Source organism: Nyctereutes procyonoides, unplaced genomic scaffold (assembly GCF_905146905.1).
Source record: "Nyctereutes procyonoides isolate TBG_1078 unplaced genomic scaffold, NYPRO_anot_genome, whole genome shotgun sequence".
NCBI lineage: Eukaryota > Metazoa > Chordata > Mammalia > Carnivora > Canidae > Nyctereutes > Nyctereutes procyonoides.
In genome coordinates this window covers 31111900-31132061 of record NW_026575052.1, presented here as the reverse complement: position 1 = coordinate 31132061, position 20162 = coordinate 31111900, and the positions used below count along the sequence as shown (strand labels likewise).

Here is a 20162-nt window from a genome sequence, read left to right as displayed (position 1 = left end):
AGACACACACTAAGAGAGGGAGGCAGAGACAGGCAGAGGGAAAAGCAGGCTCCATGCAGGGAGCCCGACGTGGGACTCGATTCCGGGTCTCCAGGATCATACCCCGGGCTGAATGTGTTGCCAAACCGCTGGGCCATCGGGGCTGCTCAAACTTTAACTTTTTTATGTGATTTATTATACAAGGAGATACTTTTGTGACCTATAACCTATATAGTCTCTTGGAGTTCTAGCTCTGTAAAATATGTTTCTTAATATACATTTCTTAAAGAATCATATTCTAACATCCTCCTGTAAGAATATTATACCTGTTTAGTACTAATGCATATAATCCAAAGAGATCAGGACTCCTGGGTGGCTCAGTGGTTGAGTGTCTGCCTTTGCTTCAGGGTGTGATCCCAGGGTCCTGGGACCAAATCCTGCATCGGGATTCCCATAGGGAGCCTGCCTCTCCTTCTGCCTGTGTCTCTGCCTCTCTCTGTGCCTCTCATGAATAAATAAAACCTTAAAAAAGAAATTCCAAAGACATCTGTATTAAGGTAGAATTTTGAGTTCAGGTAATGTCTAAAAATACTTGTTTCAGACATTACTTCCTTAATATAGCTGAAGTTTAGTTGTTTTGTCTAAGTAGTCCTTGGAAGGGACATAATATAAGAATTGAAGAATTATCAGCAGCTTTGCTTAAAGTTTAGGAAATAAGATTATCCTGTTTTATCTAACGCTGGTATAATCCAGCTAACATCAGTGTAATATTAGGATATACCAGAGATTAAGTAAATATTTATAGAAGTAACTAGTATTTGAAAGAAAATTCAAACATAATAGTCTAGCATTCCAGTTACTTTGATTTTTGATTACTGTTTGTATTTGGTTTTAGGGTGGATCTATTTTATTAATAACAGGTCCTCCTGGATGTGGGAAAACGACAACTGTAAAAATACTATCAAAAGAGCATGGTATTCAAGTACAAGAGTGGAGTAATCCAATTTTACCAGACTTCCAAAAAGATGATTTCAAGGAGATATTTAATCCTGGTAAGGTTTGCTATGAAGGCTGTGGAAATTGTGGGAAAAGTATGTTTAAAGGTTTGAGACTTCCTATCTATATTCTTGAGATTCCTAAGATCCTTTTGGGTATATGTTTTTATGAGGAAAATCCATGTTGTCACTCCTTTGCTAGATTGGCTTCTGCCCACTATCAGTAGCTTCAGAAAATAGGAATAGCAGTCAAATGAAGCCATATGAGAGCATTTTCTTTCATACTTACCCATTTCAGAGAAAAAATTTCAGGAGAAGAGGGGAAGCTTTCTTCCAGTAGAGGAGAATGAGATTCTTTGAGAATTAAGTCTGACATTGATTCATTGTCAGCATACTCATTTGGAGTATCTTCATTGTGTAGGCAAAGACATATAAATGTTGTTACCAGTTGTGTGACTATTATATTGACAGCTGTTTCATGAAGTCAGTTAATTCTATATTATATTCATTGGTATAGAAAATTCATTGTCCATGATGACTCTTGTCTTTTGAAATGAATATCCTATTTTAAATTTCTGCAGTTTTGCCTAAACAGAAAAAATCTACACTGTTGTGAGCTCCTTCAGGTATATGCGAATATGTTTAGAAACGTGTTTACTTACATATGTGTAATATGTATACATAAGTTGTTGAAAGTGTTAAATATGTTTTTTTGTTTTGTTTTCAGAATCAAGCTTCCATGTATTTCCCTACCAATCTCAGATAGCAGTTTTTAAGGAGTTTCTACTTAGAGCAACAAAATATAACAAACTACAAATGCTTGGAGATGATCTAAGAACTGATAAGAGGATAATTCTGGTTGAAGTATGGACAAATTTTGAGATCCTGCTGTAACTATTGAGTAAATAATTGCAAGCTATATCTTACTGATAGTGGCATTAACTTTCTCCATAGTATTAATGGTAGTAAAATATAACATGAAGGCTCCCTGATAGCAGAAACCTCAGGTCTTTTTCAGTAAACGTGAATAGAGAGGCTATAGATTAATGAACTTTAAAACTTTAATGGCTTAAGTGTAGAAAAGCAATAATTTGGATGTCTTAGTGAAAATACTGTAACTAGTAGTGACCCTAAGAAATTTGATCTGAAAATTGGGTTTCCCATTGATGCATTTTATTGTTTAAGATACCTACTTTTTCACATTTTCCTTAATTTCTATAAAAGTTTTAGTTATAGTACATTGAATAGGAAACATTTTTTTCCCCTAATTTGGTAAATATGAATCTTGTATAAATTCACACAAGGAGCAGCCCGGTGGCTCAGCGGTTTAGCACCGCCTTCAGCCCAGGGCCTGATCCTGGAGACCCAGGGTTGAGTCCCACATTGGGCTCCCTGCATGGAGTCTGCTTCTCTCTCTGCCTGTGACTCTGCCCCCCCCCCCCCGCGCTCTGAATAAATAAATAAAATCTTTTTTTTTTTTTAAGATTTTATTTATTTATTCATAGAGACACACAGAGCGAGAGAGAGAGAGAGAGAGAGAGACAGATTGAGGCAGAGACACAGGCAGAGGGAGAAGCAGGCTCCATGCAGGGAACTCGATGTGGGACTTGATCCCCGGTCTCCAAGATCACACCCCGGGCTGTATGTGGCGCTAAACCGCCGCACCACCAGGATTGCCCTAAATAAATAAAGTCTTAAAAAAATTTTTTTTTTTTCACACAAGAATAGGGACACCCGGGTGGCTCAGTGGTTGAGTGTCTGCCTTTGGCCCAGGGCGTGATCCTGGAGTGCTGGGAATGAGTCCCACATCAGGCTCCCTGCATGGTACCTGTTTCTGATCCCTCTGTCTGTGTTTCTGCCTCTTTCTCTGTGTCTCTCATGAATAAATAAATAAAATCTTTAAAAAAGTTTTTTTTTTCCACAAAATAATAGAACTAATACTTACTATTTTTTAATAGGATTTACCTAACCAGTTTTACCGAGATTCTCATACTTTACATGAAATTCTCAGGTGAGTTTCAGTGAAGTTTCCTCAAACGTTGAATTAAATGGCAATAGTTTATAGTTCAACATTGCTATATTTTATTTTAGGAGATATGTGCACACTGGTCGATGTCCTCTAATATTTATAATTTCTGACAGTCTCAGTGGAGATAATAATCAAAGGTTACTGTTTCCCAAAGAAATTCAGGAAGAGTGTGCTATAGCAAACATTAGGTAAGAGTAAACTTCTGCTTGTAGTGTTCGTACATTATATTTTTAAAATAATCATGTAACCACTACCTTTCTTCATAAAACTTTTGACAGTTTTAACCCTGTGGCACCAACAATTATGATGAAATTTCTTAATCGAATAGTGACAATGGAAGCTAACAAGGTAAGCCTCTTAAGAAACTAATTTGAATCTTATATTGTAATTTTATTTATTTATTTTAAAGATTTTATTTATTTATTAGAAACAGGGGGAGAGGAGAGAGAGGCAGAGACACAGGCAGAAGGAGAAGCAAGCTCCATGCAGGGAGCCTGACATGGGACTTGATCCCAGGCCTCCAGGATCACACCCTGGGCAAAGGTGGCACCAAACCGCTAAGCCATCGGGCCGCCCCTTATATTGTAACTTTAGAAAGCGACACTTGGCAGGGTTAGAAACATATATTATTTCACTTTTTAGAATTAAAATACTTGATTATATTCAACAGGCCTGTCATTCTAGAAAAGGCAGGAAATATTGATTTTAAAAATCCTTACCCTTTCTCTGCATTAAACCTAGCTTTGTCTTTCACATTGAGATAAATTTGTCTTTGCTTGACTTTAGTGCTCTAAATTGTGTCTACTATCAAGAAAATGTTTCCTGGCATCTAGGTACCTCATCAACAGTCCTACTCTACTTTTATCCTATTGTCAGGTTTTTTTATTGTGGTAAAAAAACATACATTAAATTTACCATCTTAACCATTTATTTTCTGATGTTGTGGAGATATACTTATCATATAAGTTTAAAGTGTACAGCATATTGATTTGATATACTTACATATTGCACAATGATTACCACTGTGGCATTACACAACACCTCCATCACTTAATGTAATTACCATTTCTTTTTTGTGGTGCGAAGACCTACACTCTTAACAGCTTTCAAATATTTAATAATACAGTATTACCAACTATACCATCTTAATTATTTTTTAAGTGTACAGTTCAGTGTTCTATATATTAACATTGTTGTAAAACAGCTGTTGTCTTATTTATTTATTTACTTACTTACTTATTTAAGGAGAAGCAGGCTCCACACAGGGAGCCCGATATGAGACTCGATCCTGGGACCCCAGGATTACGCCCTGAGCCAAAGTCAGGTGCTCTATAGCTAAGCCACCCAGGCGTCCCGCTGTTGTTGTCATTTTTATTTATATTTTTTATTTTTATTTTATTTTTTTATTTATTTTTTATTTTTTTTATGTTGTCATTTTTAGTGCATCATTTTTTTCTGTCTTTCAAATAATGATGGAACTTCTCCCAGCAGCATGGTTCTAGGGGGCCCTACTGCTACAAATCGACTAGATGTTACATGAAACGGAATTGGGTTTTGTTTTGTTTTGTTTTGTTTTGCACCCCTCAGATAGTAACTGAAGGAAATCTTCAAGGGAGTGGTTACTTTGAGGATTAAACGAAATTATGTTATATACAACACTTAGTGGAGTAAATAAAAACTATTAATAGTAAAAAATTAGAAACAAATGGAGTCCAGTAATAGAAGAAGCAATTATTATGGTGAGGTATTATATTAGTGTTGTGAGAATATTTAGTAACGTGAGAAAATACAATTTAATGTCAAAAAATAACAAGATGCAGGGGTGCCTGGCTGGCTCATTTGAAGATCATACAACTCTTGAACTCGGGGTCTTGAGTTGGAGCCACCACGTTGAGTGTAGAGATTACTTTAAATAAGTAAGGGCAGCCCCGGTGGCTCAGCGGTTTAGCTGGGCTTCAGTCCAGGGCCTGATCCTGGAGACCCGGGATCGAGTCCCACATCGGCCTTCCTGCATGCAGCCTGCTTCTCCCTCTGCCTGTATTTCTGCCTCCCTCTATCTCTCATGAATAAATAAATAAATAAAATCTTAAAAAAAAAAAAAAGACCTAGAAACTAGTTTTTTCAAACTTTAATCTTTCATTTTAGAATGGAGGAAATACTATTGTCCCTGATAAAACTTCTCTGGAGTTGCTCTGTCAAGGATGTTCTGGTGATATCAGAAGTGCAATAAATAGCCTCCAGTTTTCTTCTTCGAAAGGTAACTGTGAAAGATAAATTTTTACAGCATTATTTAGGTAACTAACTTCCTCTTAATTGTTTGTGAAATGAAAATAAACCATTTTAACTTTTAATTAATATATATCTCCATCTACTGTTTGAGACTTCTATAAAATCATGTATGTACACATATGTCATTGTATGTATCTGTACACCTGAGACAAAACCTGATGGTTTTGCTACTTTAAAGTTAGTTTGGAGGGCAGCCCGGGTGGCTCAGCGGTTAGCGCCGCCTTCAGCACAGGGTGTGATCCTGGAGACCCGGGATCGAGTCCCACGTCAGGCTCCCTGCATGGAGCCTGCTTCTCCCTCTGCCTCTCTCTCATTCTCTCTCTCTCTCTCTCTCTCTCTCTCTCTCTCTCTCTGTGTGTGTCTCATGAATAAATAAAATTTTAAAAAAAATAAAGTTAATTTGGATGAGACTTCTTGGGTGAAAATCCTGGCTCTGTCATTTACTGATGACTAATCTTGCAAATGACAATCATTTTGTGTCTGCATATTCTCACCTTTTGTATGAGAACCTCTCTTAGAGTTGTGTGAAAAGTGAATGTGTATTCCAGTGCTTGATATAGATTAAGGAGTCAATAAATAGAAAAAAAAAAGGAGTCAATAAATGGTCAGCTGTTAATGAATTTTATTTTATTTTTTTAAAGATTTTTTTATTCATGAGAGACCCACAGAGAGAGGCAGAGACACAGGCAGAGGGAGAAGCAGGCCCTATGCAGGGAGCCCAATGTGGGACTCCATCCCAGGTCTCCAGGATCACGCCCCGGGCTGCAGGGGGCGCCAAACCGCTGCACCACTGGGGCTGCCCTGTTAATGAATTTTAATAGTATCGTGCTAAGGGGCTCCTCGGTGGCTCAGTAGGTTAAGCATCCAACTCTTCAGCTCAGGTTGTGATTTCAGGGTTGTGAGATCAAGCCCCAGGTGGGGCTCTACACTGGACATGGAGCCTGCTTAAGGTTCTCTCTCTCCCTCTCACCGTCCCTGCTTTGTGCACGTGGGCATGCTCTCTCTCCAAAATAAATACTTTTTTTTTTTATTTATTTATGATAGTCAGAGAGAGAGAGAGAGAGAGGCAGAGACACAGGCAGAGGAAGAAGCAGGCTCCATGCACCGGGAGCCCGACGCAGGATTCGATCCCAGGTCTCCAGGATCGCGCCCTGGGCCAAAGGCAGGCGCCAAACCGCTGCGCCACCCAGGGATCCCAATAAATACATTTTTAAAAAAATATATAGTATTGTGTGTAGGTAGGTTTGCTTTTTTTTATTTTTAATTTATATATGATAAATTTAGCAAATTGATTTATTGTAAAAAAGGGTGCAGTATCATGCCGTATAGAGATAGCATAGAGGCTTCTTAGTGGCTCAGTTGGCTAAGTGTCTGACTCTTTTGTTTTGTTTTTATTCGAGAGAAAGAGAGGCAGAGACACAGGCAGAGGGAGAAACAGGCTCCATGCAGGGAGCCCGACATGGACTCGATCCTGAGTCTCCAAGATCACACCCCGGGCTGAAGGCGGCGCTAAACCGCTGAGCCACCTGGGCTGCCCCAGTGTCTGACTCTTGATCTTAGTTCAGGTCTTGATCTCAGGGTCCTGAGTTCAAGCCCTGTGTTAGGCTCCACATTGGGCATGGAACCTACTTAAAAAAAAAAAAAAGGGCACCTGAGTGGCTCAGTAGCTTGAGTGACCAACTCCTGGTCTTGACTCAGGTCATGATCTCCTGGGTCATGGGATGGAGCCTCATGTGAGGCTTGGCACTCAGGGAGTCTGCTTGACGATTGTCTCCCTCTGCCCCCTCCCCCCACTCGCATGCTCGCATGCTTTCTCACTCGCTCTCTCAAATAAATCTTTAAAAAGTATATATAGAGAGATAGCACATGGTTTCTTGCACATTGTCCTCATCAGAAAACATTTAACCAAGCACTTTACTTGATATTTCACACTGAAGAATTGACCTTGAAAAATTAAAAGCCATCTTTGGAGCTCTCAAAATCTATTTGAAATCCCAGTATCTACCTACAAGTGAAGGTTGTTTGTTTAGGTTACATCTTTCCTTTTCAGAATAACTGAGAGAAAAGAAAATAGGCAGCATAATACAACTGAAACTGAAATTCTTATTCAGGCACATAAATGTAAGTGGTGCTTAGGTTCACTATTGGAATTATGGATTGAGAAGTCTGAAGTAAGCCAGTTTACAGTCCTAACTACCATTTATAATGTTATTATTCTGAGCTCAGAAATTTTAAAGGGAAGAAAATATTTTCTGAGTGGGTCAGGAACTGTATTCGCAATCACAAATTTTCTCATTTAATACTTGACCAGCTTAATGAGATAGACAATAAGAAAAATAAAACCCAGATCCTATGTTCTGTCTGCTCTTCCAGGCTACTTAAGTGATGCATTCTGGGTTTTGAATGGTAGATTTACCAATGAAATGTCAAAAGAGGTCTATTCATTAATTGAAGACTGCCCAAATGAGTAGAGAGGTAATACAGAATAGCTGTTGAACATGCACTACAGAACTGTACGGCCTGGATTCAAATCACTCACTAGCTGATGACCTTGAGGCAGTTACTTAACCTCTTTATATCTCCTATCTTTAATGTGTGTAATAACAGTTCTCCCCTAATCAAGTTGTTTTGAGGATTTAATTGGCTAATACATATCATGCACCAAGAACAGTTCCTTGCACAAGCAGTACCATGAGAAATCAAAATGATACACCTGTAGTAGAGAATATGTCATTTCTATGTGTGAAACTTTGAAATCTATGTCGTGAGAGATTTTATTCCATTTTAATAACATAGCAACTCAAAGCCGACTCTTACTCAGTTCACATACTTTATAATTACCATTTATTAGAAAAATATATTTTAACTAAAATACTTAGTGTTACTGTATATAAAATATTGTCAGTTTTTTCATATTTTAATTTTATTTTCAATATTGTCTCGTGTGTATATTATTTAGGAGCAAACAGTTTATGGCCAAGGAAGAAAGGAATATCTTCAATAAAATCAGATGCTGCGCTGTCAAAGTCAAAACGAAGAAAAAAAACTGATAGGGTTTTTGAAAACCAAGAAGTCCAAGCTATTGGTGGCAAAGATGTTTCTCTCTTTCTCTTCAGAGCATTGGGGAAAATATTATATTGTAAAAGTAAGAGAATCCTATATGCTTTTTTTTTAATCTGTTAGTCTTACAACTGACATTAAATACCAGTATTTGAAAATGTCACTTATTTGGCAGGTAGGGCTAGGTCTGACACTGTTGGGCAAGGGCTAAGACAGAGCAGGTGAATGTATTTAGAGTATTTTTGGACTATGGACAGGATTAAATCTAAAAGCTGTAGACTCAATCCCTGACTGTAAATCTTTAAAAATATAGTTTGCTGCAGGTAAGACATCAGGTTCTCTAGAATTTTAGCAACAATTGGTGGTAGTCCAAAGCACCCTTAGACCTGAACTCTGGACACGAGGACCCTAGGCAAATTGCCAGGTAGCTTCAGGCTTCTTTGTATCTCTTTACATTTCTCTTCACTATTGGCTCTGTCCCCCAACCTCCTGTTTCCCTCCTGTCTTTAATGCCTGCTTCACCTCAGTCCTTCCACCTTGATCACTGATGTCTAAGCTTCCAAATTGTCTCTCCTTTCAATAAAATCCCAAACTGGTTTTTTTTATGTGGAAAATAACAGTTCTCAGGATGTCTGGGTGGCTCAATGGTTGAGCGACTGCCTTTGGCTCAGAGCGTGCTCCCAGAGTTCTGGGATCGAGTCCTGCATCGGGCTCCCCGCAGGGAGCCTGCTTCTCCCTCTACCTGTGTCTCTGCCTCTCTCTCTCTGTAGAGTCTCTCATAAATAAATAAATAAAATCTTAAAAAAAAAAAAGTAGTTCTCTATCTGCTGATTCTGAAGGAAGAGAATTAGGATTGGGGTGGTGTGGTGGGGTCAGACATGCTTTTGTATAGATTGAAACAATTCATACAAAATTTTGAAGGAAACTATTGCCATAGTTGGGAATCGTTTTACCTGTTACAGCACTGAATAAATAATCATAATGGACCACTGAGAAAAGTTCTATGTGTACAATGTCCTCGATTTTCTCCCAGGTAGTTTTTCATACCTCTTGTAGAATAGCTGCTTTCCTGGGTCACAAATAGTATGTGAACCAAGCATTCACTGAAGTTTCATGTTTATCACACTTGTTATTATCTGAGACTATTTTCTGGTTGCCAAAAACCCACTTGTTCTAAACGACTGTTCTTAATCTTCCTATAAAACTCTGAGTGCCTCCCATACCCATTTTCCATATTCTCATCTTCCTTGCCTCTTTGTCCTCTATTGTCTCTCTGTATTTCTGCTTCATTGTCTCTTCACTGCAGGCATCCTTCTTGTTTTAGGCTAATATCTCTCAGTTTCTTCTTTCCAGATGGTTGAAAATTTGGGATTTCTATATGGAAACCTTCATGCCACCAGAACCGAATGAAACAGGCATCACTTAGGTGAAAGTGAAGACATACCCCTGTCTTTGGATCCTCTTACCTCTGAATAGCCTCAGTGGCTATTCCCACCAATTATTTTCCTTCTACTCTTTGTTTTCCTTCTCAACATTCATTATAACTTCTTGTATCAGGGAACAGGGTTCCTGTTCTCTCATGCAGAAAGCAATCTCAGCCTACATAGTAGAGAAAACAGTAAAGATTTTTATATTGAGACTGAGGATCAAAAAAGAAAGCAGCTCAGAGCTGAAAAGGTGAAATGCTGCAGAGCACTTTGAGAATTGGAATATTTAGTTTAATAATCCAGGCATCAGAATTCTAATTTGAGTTAATAGTGATAATGAGGCAACTCACTGTATATATAGTAGCAAGGCACGGTAATAGTGAAGCAACTCACATAAGCCTCCAGTTACTTTGTTTTTTTAATATCTTCGTGTGTTTGGTATTATGTGCCTAAAGTGCTGAAAAAAATCTTCATATGGGTGGTTCTATGTAACTATAGGGTGGTAGTATTTTTAGTAATTCTAGAAATTTTTTTACAGGAGCATCTTTAACAGAATTAGATTCCCCTCGATTGCCTTCACATTTATCAGAGCATGAGCGAGATACCTTACTTGTTCAACCTGAGGTACAGTCTTTAATAACATTTAATACTTCGTAGAGGATATTTATTATTTACATTTGTGGCTATATACATTTAACCCCTACATTTTTAGCTAACTTATATGTTTATGCTTCTTTTTATAGGAAGTGGTAGAAATGTCACACATGCAAGGAGAGTTATTTAATTTATATCTTCACCAAAACTACATAGATTTCTTCGTGGAAGTAGATGATCTTGTGAGAGCCAGTGACTTTCTGAGTTTTGCTGATATCCTCAGCGGTGACTGGAATGTAAGACCATTTGAATTAACTGTTTTTAGTTATGAATGTTTCCTCAGATTTGAGAAAGTTTGCTTTTATTTCTCATTATTTGACATCTTACATAACAATAATGAAATTAATTCATCCATCCCAGTGTTTGACAGTGGTTAATTTGACTTTTTTGGTGATAACACCAATCTTTTCTATAGTTATTTTCTGATTATAAAATTAATATATAGATTCAGAAATTTTGACAACCATTGGAAAGTAGAGGGGGAAGAAATGTGCTTTTTATACTTTTACTTTTTAAATAATTTTTTTACAAATTTGAAATAATTCACTATAAAATTTGTGTTATTCCTTAACATGTTAGCACAGCTCTAACCAATGCAATAGCTACTAGTCACATATGACTATTTATATTAGGTTAAATTTAATTTTAAAGTTCAGTTCCTCAGTCACATTGGCCACATTTCCAGCATTTGATAGCTACCTGTGGCTAGCAACTACTGTGTTGAACAGCTACTGTGAATAGTTTATTAAATAACAAATATTTCTGTTACAGAAAGTTCTTTTGCATAACACTGTTTTGATAATGTTTCTGTGTTATAAATACTGAAATAGCATTAACAATTAAAATTAGGAAAGATATAAAAAACATGTATGATATGGTTTATTATATTTAGAGTTTCATTATTCAGCAGTTGCATTTAATTCTTCTTGTATTCTTTTTTACTTTGAAATTTTCTAACCTATAGACAAATTGAAAGAATAGTATGATGAATGTTTATGTACTCTTAGCTTTTGCTCACCAGTTTTTCACATTTTACCACATTTGCATAACCTCTTTGCGTTTACACACTTGTTTTGGCTCAGTAGTTGGGAAAATATTGCAAACATCAGACCACTTAATGCTTAAGCATATATAAGAACATTGCCCTTTTTACAACCACATAGCATTTATCACACTTAAGAAAAATAACATTCATTAAGTAATATATGGTCCTTATTCTGACTTCTTTAATTGTCTCAAAAATGTATTTTAAGGGGCACCTAGCTAGCTCAGTCAGTAGAACATGCAACTCTTGATCTTTGGGGTTGTAAGTTTGTGCCCCACATTGGATGTAGGGATTACTTAAAATCTTAACTTGATCTTGGCCAAAAGGCTGAGAAGCAATAAAAAATATAGTCTTTAAAAAAAAATGTATTTTGGGCAGTCCCAGTGGCGCAGTGGTTTGGTGCCGCCTTCAGCCCGGGGTGGGATCCTGGAGACCCGGGATCAAGTCCCATGTCAGGCTACCGGCGTGGAGCCTGCTTCTCCTTCTGCCTGTGCTTCTCTCTCTGTCTCTCATAAATAAGTAAAATCTTAAAAAAAAAATATATATATATATATGTATTTCAAGTTGTTTTCACCATCCACATCCAAAATCCAGCCAGAGTTCAAAGATGCAACACAATTGATTGTTGTGGTTCAATTGAATTTGATTTAGGTAATTTTATAGCATATTATTTTTAGGGGTGTGGTAATACTAGAAAAAGGAAACATACGCAAGGGGTATCTGGGTGCTTGGTTGGTTGAGCATCCAACTCTTGGTTTCAGCTTGAATTTGATCTCATGGGTTACCGGGAACCCTGTATCTGGCCTGCAGTTGGCAAAGAGTCTGGATTCTCTCCCTCCACCCCTCCCCCTACCCACATGCGTGTGTGTGTGTGCGCGCGCGCGCACGCGCTGTCTCTCTAAAATAATTTTTTTTTAAGTGAACATAAATTAAGTAAATATGATTAGCGGTTCTTTGACATCAGCAATACCAATTGTAAATCTCTTATTTTCTTTATTTTACACTTTGTCTCCTTTTTTAGACACGTTCTTTACTCAGGCAATATAGTACATCCATAGCTACGAGAGGTGTGATACATTCCAACAAGGCCCGAGGATTTGCTCATTGCCAAGGAGGAGGATCAAGTTTTCGACCCTTGCACAAACCCCAGTGGTTTATCATAAATAAAAAGGTAAAAAAAGAATTATATATTTTTTCTTTTTAAAGATTTTTTATTTATTTATTCATGAGAGACACAGAGAGAGAGGCAGAGACACAGGCAGAGGGAGAAGCAGGCTCCTTGCAGGGCGCCCAATATGGGACTCAGTCCCTAGACCCTGGGATTATGCCCCAAGCCGAAGGCAGATGCTCAACCACTGAGCCACCCAGGCATCCTGAGTTACATAACTTTTAATAGGTGAACTTTATGGTATGTGAGTACATCTCAGTAAAGTCCTTTTTTTTTTTTTTTTAAGTTTTGAAAAAGTGTTTTTTATTAGTAAGAAATAGTTGCTAGCACCCACAATTTTCTTAGAATTATAGTAAGACATATAAAGGACACTCTTTAAATGCCTCATTATTAAGGAAAAAAACACTCAAAATTTGCAAGGACATTATTTATTGGTTGTTACTGAGTTCATACTATCATTATGATTTTTTAGTTTTAGTTGAAAATAGGGCACCTGGCTGGCTCAGTTGGAAGAGCATGTGATGTGATTCTTGATCTCAGGGTCTTGAATCAAGAATCCAGTCCCCATTGGGTGTAGAGATTCCTTTTTTTTTTTTTTTTTTCTACAAAGAAAGAAAAAATAAATCCTTGCTTTACCTCTAACCATCTGGACAGGATATTTATCTAATGTGCACTTAGTTTCCACAGCTTTAAATGTGGAGGATTGGATTAAAAATTTAAAAAGTAGCTGGGGGATCCCTGGGTAGCACAGCGGTTTGGCGCTTGCCTTTGGCCCAGGGCGCGATCCTGGAGACCCGGGATCGAGTCCCACGTCGGGCTCCCGGTGCATGGAGCCTGCTTCTCCCTCTGCCTATGTCTCTGCCTCTCTCTCTCTATCTCTCTGTGACTATCATAAATAAATAAATAAGAAAGAAAGAAAGAAAGAAAGAAAGAAAGAAAGAAAGAAAGAAAGAAAGAAAGAAAGAAAGTAAGTAAGTAGCTGGCCCCAAAGTTGAATACTGCACACAGGAAGGTGTTTTTTTCATAAATTGTCAGTCTTTAAAAAATAAGTATAATAATTCAGATACGGATTTCTAGCTCAGAATTCCTGGACTCTCCTGAAAATAATGCAAAGTAAGGCAGCACTGGTCTGTATTTTTCATGGCGGCAATCTGATGAAGCCAAGTAGCATCTGTCCCTTGAAGGTGGGAGTGGTGGGTACTCCCCTCCCCAGCTGTCTCACTGGACTGATTTATATACGTGCCTGTCTCCTCCAGCATCTGAATTTGGGGCCCCTGAACTACATCATCTCTAATATGTCGTCCAAGTCATAAATAATACAGTTAAATATGAGCCTCTAATTCGTTAACTGAGACATTTTTTCCAACAGATTTCTTCAAGAATTTCATGACATGTAACAATTTATGTCCCTTATTGACTTGCTTTTCTCTTTAGAGCACGTGTATTAATTTTGCCTTGTAGGGTTTTTGTTTGTTTTTTTAAAGATTTTATTTATTCATGAGAGACCGAGAGAGAGAGAGAGAGGCAGACACAGGCAGAAGGAGAAGCTCCCCTATGGGGAGCCCAATGCGGGACTCGATCCCAGGACCCCTGGATCACGACCTGAGCCAAAGGCAGATGCTCAACCACTGAGCCACCCGGGCGTCCCAAAGAAATTCTTTTACTGAGAAACAATATCCTCACATAGTTTGTGGTTATCCTTATAAAAAGAATTTCTTTGATTGTTAAGGGTTTTTTTTTTCCTTCTACCTTAAGTCTCTTAAAAAATTCTGATTGCTATTATGTAAAATATGGAATAGTCACGTTTTATTTTTCACTTCATCTTTTTTCTTTTCTTCTGTACAGTATCGGGAAAATTGCCTGGCAGCAAAAACACTTTTTTCTGACTTCTGCTTACCAGCTTTATGCCTCCAAACTCAGCTGTTGCCATATCTTGCCTTGTTAACCATTCCAATGAGAAATCCAGGTAATAACATGAGTTTTTATTTATCCCAAGAAGTAGTGTTTTATAATTTTATCCTTCTGTTGGTCAACTCATTGCTATATTCTAGTGAGGCTAAGTTGTTTTCCCTTCATTTTTTAATCCAGAATTAATACATGTTTTTGATTTAAAAAGGAAGGAAGAAGTCAGTACAGAAGTATATAAAGTAAAAATTACAAGTCCCCTATAACCACTGGCAATTCCTTTTGAAAGATTGGTATGAACTCTACCAGACTTTTTTCTGTACAGAAACAAGTATTATGCATACGCTTTGACATATATCACTTACCATGGATAGCACTCCATATTTTGTAAGTGCTCAATCAGCTCCGGAGGTTGGGAAGTCCAAGCAGATCTAATCTAGTGTCTAGTAAAGGTCTCCTTCCTACCTCACAGCCACCCTCTTGTATTCCTACATGGAGAAAGCAGACCAGAGAGCACTCTCTCATGTCTTTTTCATAAATATCAGAAATCCAGGATCATTTTGTACTTTCTTTGCTCTAGTCCTGGAAATAGGAATTTCAAGGAGTGTTTGTTCCTTTTAGTGGAAGTGGTATTTAGAACTTAAGATCTGGCAGTGCCTGGCTGGCTCAGCCAATAGAGTGAGTGACTCTTGATCTAGGGTCTAGCGGTTGTGAGTTCAATCTCCGTGTTGCATGTAGAGCGTACTTAAAAAAAGAGAGAGAATTTAGGATCTGGGCATTAGGTATGTCATTGCTCCTAGAGTATCATTGTGTCTAAGCTGTTTCAGTGGAACAAAACGGGAAGTGTGTATGTATAAACCATGAGTTCACACCAGGACATTCAATTTCAGTCCAACACCACAGAGTTTATTCTCACCTTCCCCAGTTTAGTATCTAGTACTGGTTTAGACTACCTTACGTTGGAATTATCTGGAGAATCATTTACCCACTGGTTAAAAATTCAGATGATAGGATCGCAACTCAGTTTCCCATATCAAAAAGCTCTTTTTAAAAAGTCCCAATTCTGTTCTGTAGTGGATCTTTAAAAAGGTAAGTATTCAAGGTCAATCTACAAACTTTGAAAGTTTATAAATTCTGCAAAAAATAAGATGTTTTGGGAGTGCCTGGCTGGCTTAGTTGGTAGAGCATGCAACTCTTTTTAAAAAAAGTATTTATTTATTTATGAGAGAGAGAATTTGTACACACAAGACAGGTGGGGAAGAGGGGCGGGCAGAAGGAGCGGGAGAGAGGATCTTAAGCAGACTGAGCACGGAGCCCTCGGGCTCCATCCCACAACACTTGGCATCATGACCTGATCTGAAACCAAGAATCCGACGCTCAGCCCACTGCACAACCCAGGTACCCCAAGAGCATGCAACTCTTGATCTTAGGGTGGGAGTTCAAGACCCACATTGGGTGTGGAGCCTACTTAAAAAAAAAAAAAAAAGACATTTTAGTTTTTCTTTGTATCATTTCATGCCATTTCTTTATTTACTGTGTCATTTTAGACATTTATTTTTTACTCCTTTCTCTTTGTCTTACAGTCTGGTCCTCTGTTAGTGTTTGCTGGAATGCTTATAGCATTCCTCTGATAACTTTGTTCATTTTGCTCCATTTTCTCTTCTCTTGAATTACACAGTATTTATCAGTCTTGTTCAGGTTGACCGACTTTCTTCTGCCTGTTGAGACCTACTGTTGAGCCCCTGTAGCATGTCACTGTTCTGGGCGAGTGCTCACGTGGAGGCGGCCCCTGATCATCACGGCTGGGCCCCTCTGTCCTGTGCGGGAGCTTGGGCAAGGGCCAGTGCACTCCAGGAAGAGGCAGGATTCTCAGCCTGCTGTGCTACTAGGATAAAGCTTCATGCTACGGTTGGACAGAGGGAGTCCTGAATTCCTGGCTAGCCACAGGAAGTAGGGGGTCCTATGGGGCCTCGGCTGCACCCCTCACCCCGGAGTGAAGTCTCCCTAGAAAATTACTCTGTAAGACCCAGCTGTCAGTTCTTTTGGGTGTATGTTCAGAAGTGGAATTGCTAGATCATATAGTAAATCTGTCTTTAATTTTTTGAGGAGCTACCTTACCATTTCTGTAGTGATTACACCATTTTACATTTCTACCAGCAATGTCCAAGGGTTTCAGTTTCTCCATATCTTTGCAAAACCTTTTTTTTCCTTTTATTTAATAACAGACACCCTAAAGGATATGAAATGGTATCCTGTGGTTTTCATTTGATTTTTTTTCCAGGGATTTATGATTTTGAGCATCCCTTCATATTCTTGTTGGCCATTTGTGGGGGGGGCACTTGTATATATTCTTCAGAGAGATGTCTTTTTAAAGTTTTTTTTTCTTTGTTAATCTCTTGTTTCAGCTCAAATTTCTTTTATTCAAGATATTGGAAGGCTTCCTCTGAAGCGACACTTTGGAAGGTAAGCTGATTATTTTAATTTTCAAAGACTTGTTACTGAAATGTCCACTGACAGTTGTTCATTCAGTATATAGCCAGTAAAATTTATCTGTAAAATCTAAGAAATACATATTATTCCCTGTGATTAATGACCATATGATTGCATTGTAGACCCATCATTTTATTACATGTAACAGCATATTTTCACTAGCTCACAAAGGAATATCAGGCCAAATAGAATCATGGAATCATAAAAGCAAAGGAATCTTTATTATCTTTCATTTAATAAATCTTGCATATCTAGAGACCCCTTTTCACCTTTTCTGCCCGGAGGTGTTCATAGCCTGTGTTTAAAGCCTGCAGTGACCAGAAACTACCACAGAATACTGCCTTTTTTTTTTTTTTTTTACTTCTTTCTCTTAAAAGATTCAGACAAATTTTGTTAAAAAAGTAAACATAAAAAAAAGAAAAAGTAAACATAGAGAGGTAAATCTGTATCTGTGCTGTTCATTTTATTACAAATCACTTCTAGGCTAATTTCAGTGATTAATACAACACCTATATTTCATTTCTACTTAGGTTATTTGTAAGGTCAAATTATATACTCAGGCTTTTGAAAAATGTTTAATAAAAGGGCTTTTTAACTGTTATTACTGGTTCAACTACTTGATCTAACTTGGGAGACAGGATTTGTCAGTGCTTCTAATTGCAGTCATTCATGATGACCATATTTAGGGATGCCTGGCTGGCACTGTCAAGATAGAGTATGAGACTCTTAATCTTGGGGTTGTGAGTTCAAGCCCCACATTGGGTATAGAGATTAATTAAGTAAATAAACAAACATGATGACCATATTTAACATCAATGATTCATGTTAATGATATTAAATATTAATATTTAGCTTGATAGGTTAATACTTAATAGTTCTATAGTTTCCTGTAATACAACCTGTACCTTATTTTGTACATTTAGCTTATTTCCAACTTTTATAGTTTTGCTTGTAGCTTTAATCATTTTGGACATCAAATGCTATTTACATAAGATGTATTCCTAGAAATAAAATTGCTAATCAGCAGATACACACTTTTCTGAAGCCTTTGCTGGATACTGCCAGATTGTTTCCAAGAATATTTTATCAATTTTATGTTCACTTACAATGTATCAGTATATTCTTTTCTCCTAACTCTTGACACTGCTGGGTTTTTATTAAAACCTTTTTAAAAGGTTTTGGGGTGCCTGGCTGGCTCAGTCAGAGGCGTAGGCCATTCCTGATCTCAGGGTTGTGTGTGTGAGCCCAACGTTGGGTTAAGATTACTTAATAAATAAAACATTAATAGGGGCACCTGGGTGGCTCAGTTGGTTAAGCATCTGCCTTTAGCTCAGGTCATGATCCCAGGGTCCTGGGATTTAGTCCTTACTCCAAGTCCCTCCACAGCAGGGAAACTGCTTGTCTTTCCTCTGCCACTCCCCTTGCTTGTCCTCTGTCTCTCTCTTTCTCTCTGCCAAACAAATAAAATCTTAAAAAAAAATTAAAAGTCACTGCCACTTTTAAAGATGATGGTAAAGTAATGATAGTTCATTATGTTAACAGTTTTTAAAATTATTAATTAGGTTGAACAATTTAGTTACCATTTGTATTTTTTATGTAAGTTGTCCATGTTTTATACTCATCTTTCTATTTCTTTAGAGTGTGCAAGCGCATCTGTGCTCACAAGGTTGGGGAGGGGCAGAGGGAGAGAGAGAGAGGGAATAATATTAAGAGAATATTAAAGACTCTGAGATAATGACCTGAGCCAAAATCAGAAGCCCGTTGCTTAACCATCTGAGCCACCCAGGTGCCCCTACCCATTTTTCTATTCAATTTATTTTTTTCTTTTTTATTTGTAAACATTCCTTAATAAAGACGTTAATCAAGTCATTTGTTTTGTAAGTTGTAATGATTTTTTCATTTTGTCATTTACCTTGTGCTTTTGTTTATATAATTAAACTAAAGGGCTTGGGGCACCTCCATGGCTCAATGCTTGAGTGTCTGTCTGCTTTTGGCTCCAGTCGTGATCCTGGGATCGAGTCCTGCATCAGGCTGATGGCAGGCAGGGAGCCTGCTTCTTCCTCTGCCCATGTCTCTGCTTCTCTCTGGAAGAAATAAATACTTTCTAAATAAGTAAATAATAAACTAAAGGGCTTGGCTAAACAGTGAGCAGAGTCCAGATAAATGAATGACTGGAGAAAACTTCATAATTCTCACATGCATGGTATAATTTAAAGGTATCCCCTTTTTTGGTTATTATTAATGCTTGTATTATGAATCTGGCAGGTTGAAAATGGAAGCCCTGACGGACAGGGAACACGGACTGATAGACCCTGACAGTGGAGATGAAGCCCAGCTTAATGGAGGGCAGCCTACAGAGGAAGCTCTGGGCAAACCCACTCAGACCGCTGAGCCTGAAACGTGCTGTCTGCCTTGGAGTCAAAATAGTGGAAGTGAACTGCCCGCCAGCCAGCCTCAGACGTTTTCAGGCCAAGGAGACGAGGAAGAAGAAGAGCTGGTAATAGAAGACTATGAAAGCGATGGGCCATAGAAGCCGGCCTGTTGCCATGGTGCCACCGGCAGATTCATGTTCATTTTACTCAGTTGTACCTGAACAAAGATAATACACTTTTCAAGTGAATGACAGTTTAATTCTCCACTCTTGTAGTATTTCAGCACAACAAACTGACTTCTCTGTCATCTTGAAGTAAACAGAAGATCAAGCCTCAATTTTTTTTCTAGTATTTATTTAGTCTTGTGTCTGGTGTTGGGAGAGGTCAGTGTGAATGAAGTGTGTTTGAACATTATGCCAAATATCAAAAAATGTGAAGGAATAATTTAGAATACTAAGACTTTATGGGGTTGTAAATACGAATTATGAAAGTTTAGTATGCAATTGAGTGTAAATAAATCTTGTGCCTTATCCAGTTTCTCTATGGTCTCTGACTTCTCAATACCATTTTTATATGCTGTACAGTGGACTACTTTAGATGCTTTTTGGAAAGTATTTACTTAATTTATATCAAAATTAAAATGTTGAATTTCTTTTCGTTTCTTCTTTTAATATTTCCTAATATGTATTGCCGGCGAGGTATCATTGGGCATAGTGCATGCGTCCCCTTTATCCATTGTTAAGTTTCAA

At 37.9% G+C, this 20162-nt stretch overlaps 1 protein-coding gene across 1 annotated transcript in view; it reads left to right on the top strand.

Annotated features, from left to right (window-relative positions):
- RAD17 (RAD17 checkpoint clamp loader component) overlaps positions 1-20065 on the top strand; it is a 30336-nt gene extending 10271 nt beyond the window's left edge. Inside the window, exons 6-18 of the mRNA XM_055331737.1 lie at positions 875-1031; positions 1702-1838; positions 2933-2985; positions 3066-3191; positions 3282-3351; positions 5149-5260; positions 8252-8437; positions 10318-10403; positions 10523-10669; positions 12500-12649; positions 14492-14612; positions 16957-17014; positions 19307-20065. Of these exons, the coding sequence (XP_055187712.1) occupies positions 875-1031; positions 1702-1838; positions 2933-2985; positions 3066-3191; positions 3282-3351; positions 5149-5260; positions 8252-8437; positions 10318-10403; positions 10523-10669; positions 12500-12649; positions 14492-14612; positions 16957-17014; positions 19307-19571 (1668 nt within the window). The 3' untranslated portion in view covers positions 19572-20065. The remainder of the gene's footprint in view (positions 1-874; positions 1032-1701; positions 1839-2932; positions 2986-3065; positions 3192-3281; positions 3352-5148; positions 5261-8251; positions 8438-10317; positions 10404-10522; positions 10670-12499; positions 12650-14491; positions 14613-16956; positions 17015-19306) is intronic.
- Positions 20066-20162: the final 97 nt, after the last annotated feature.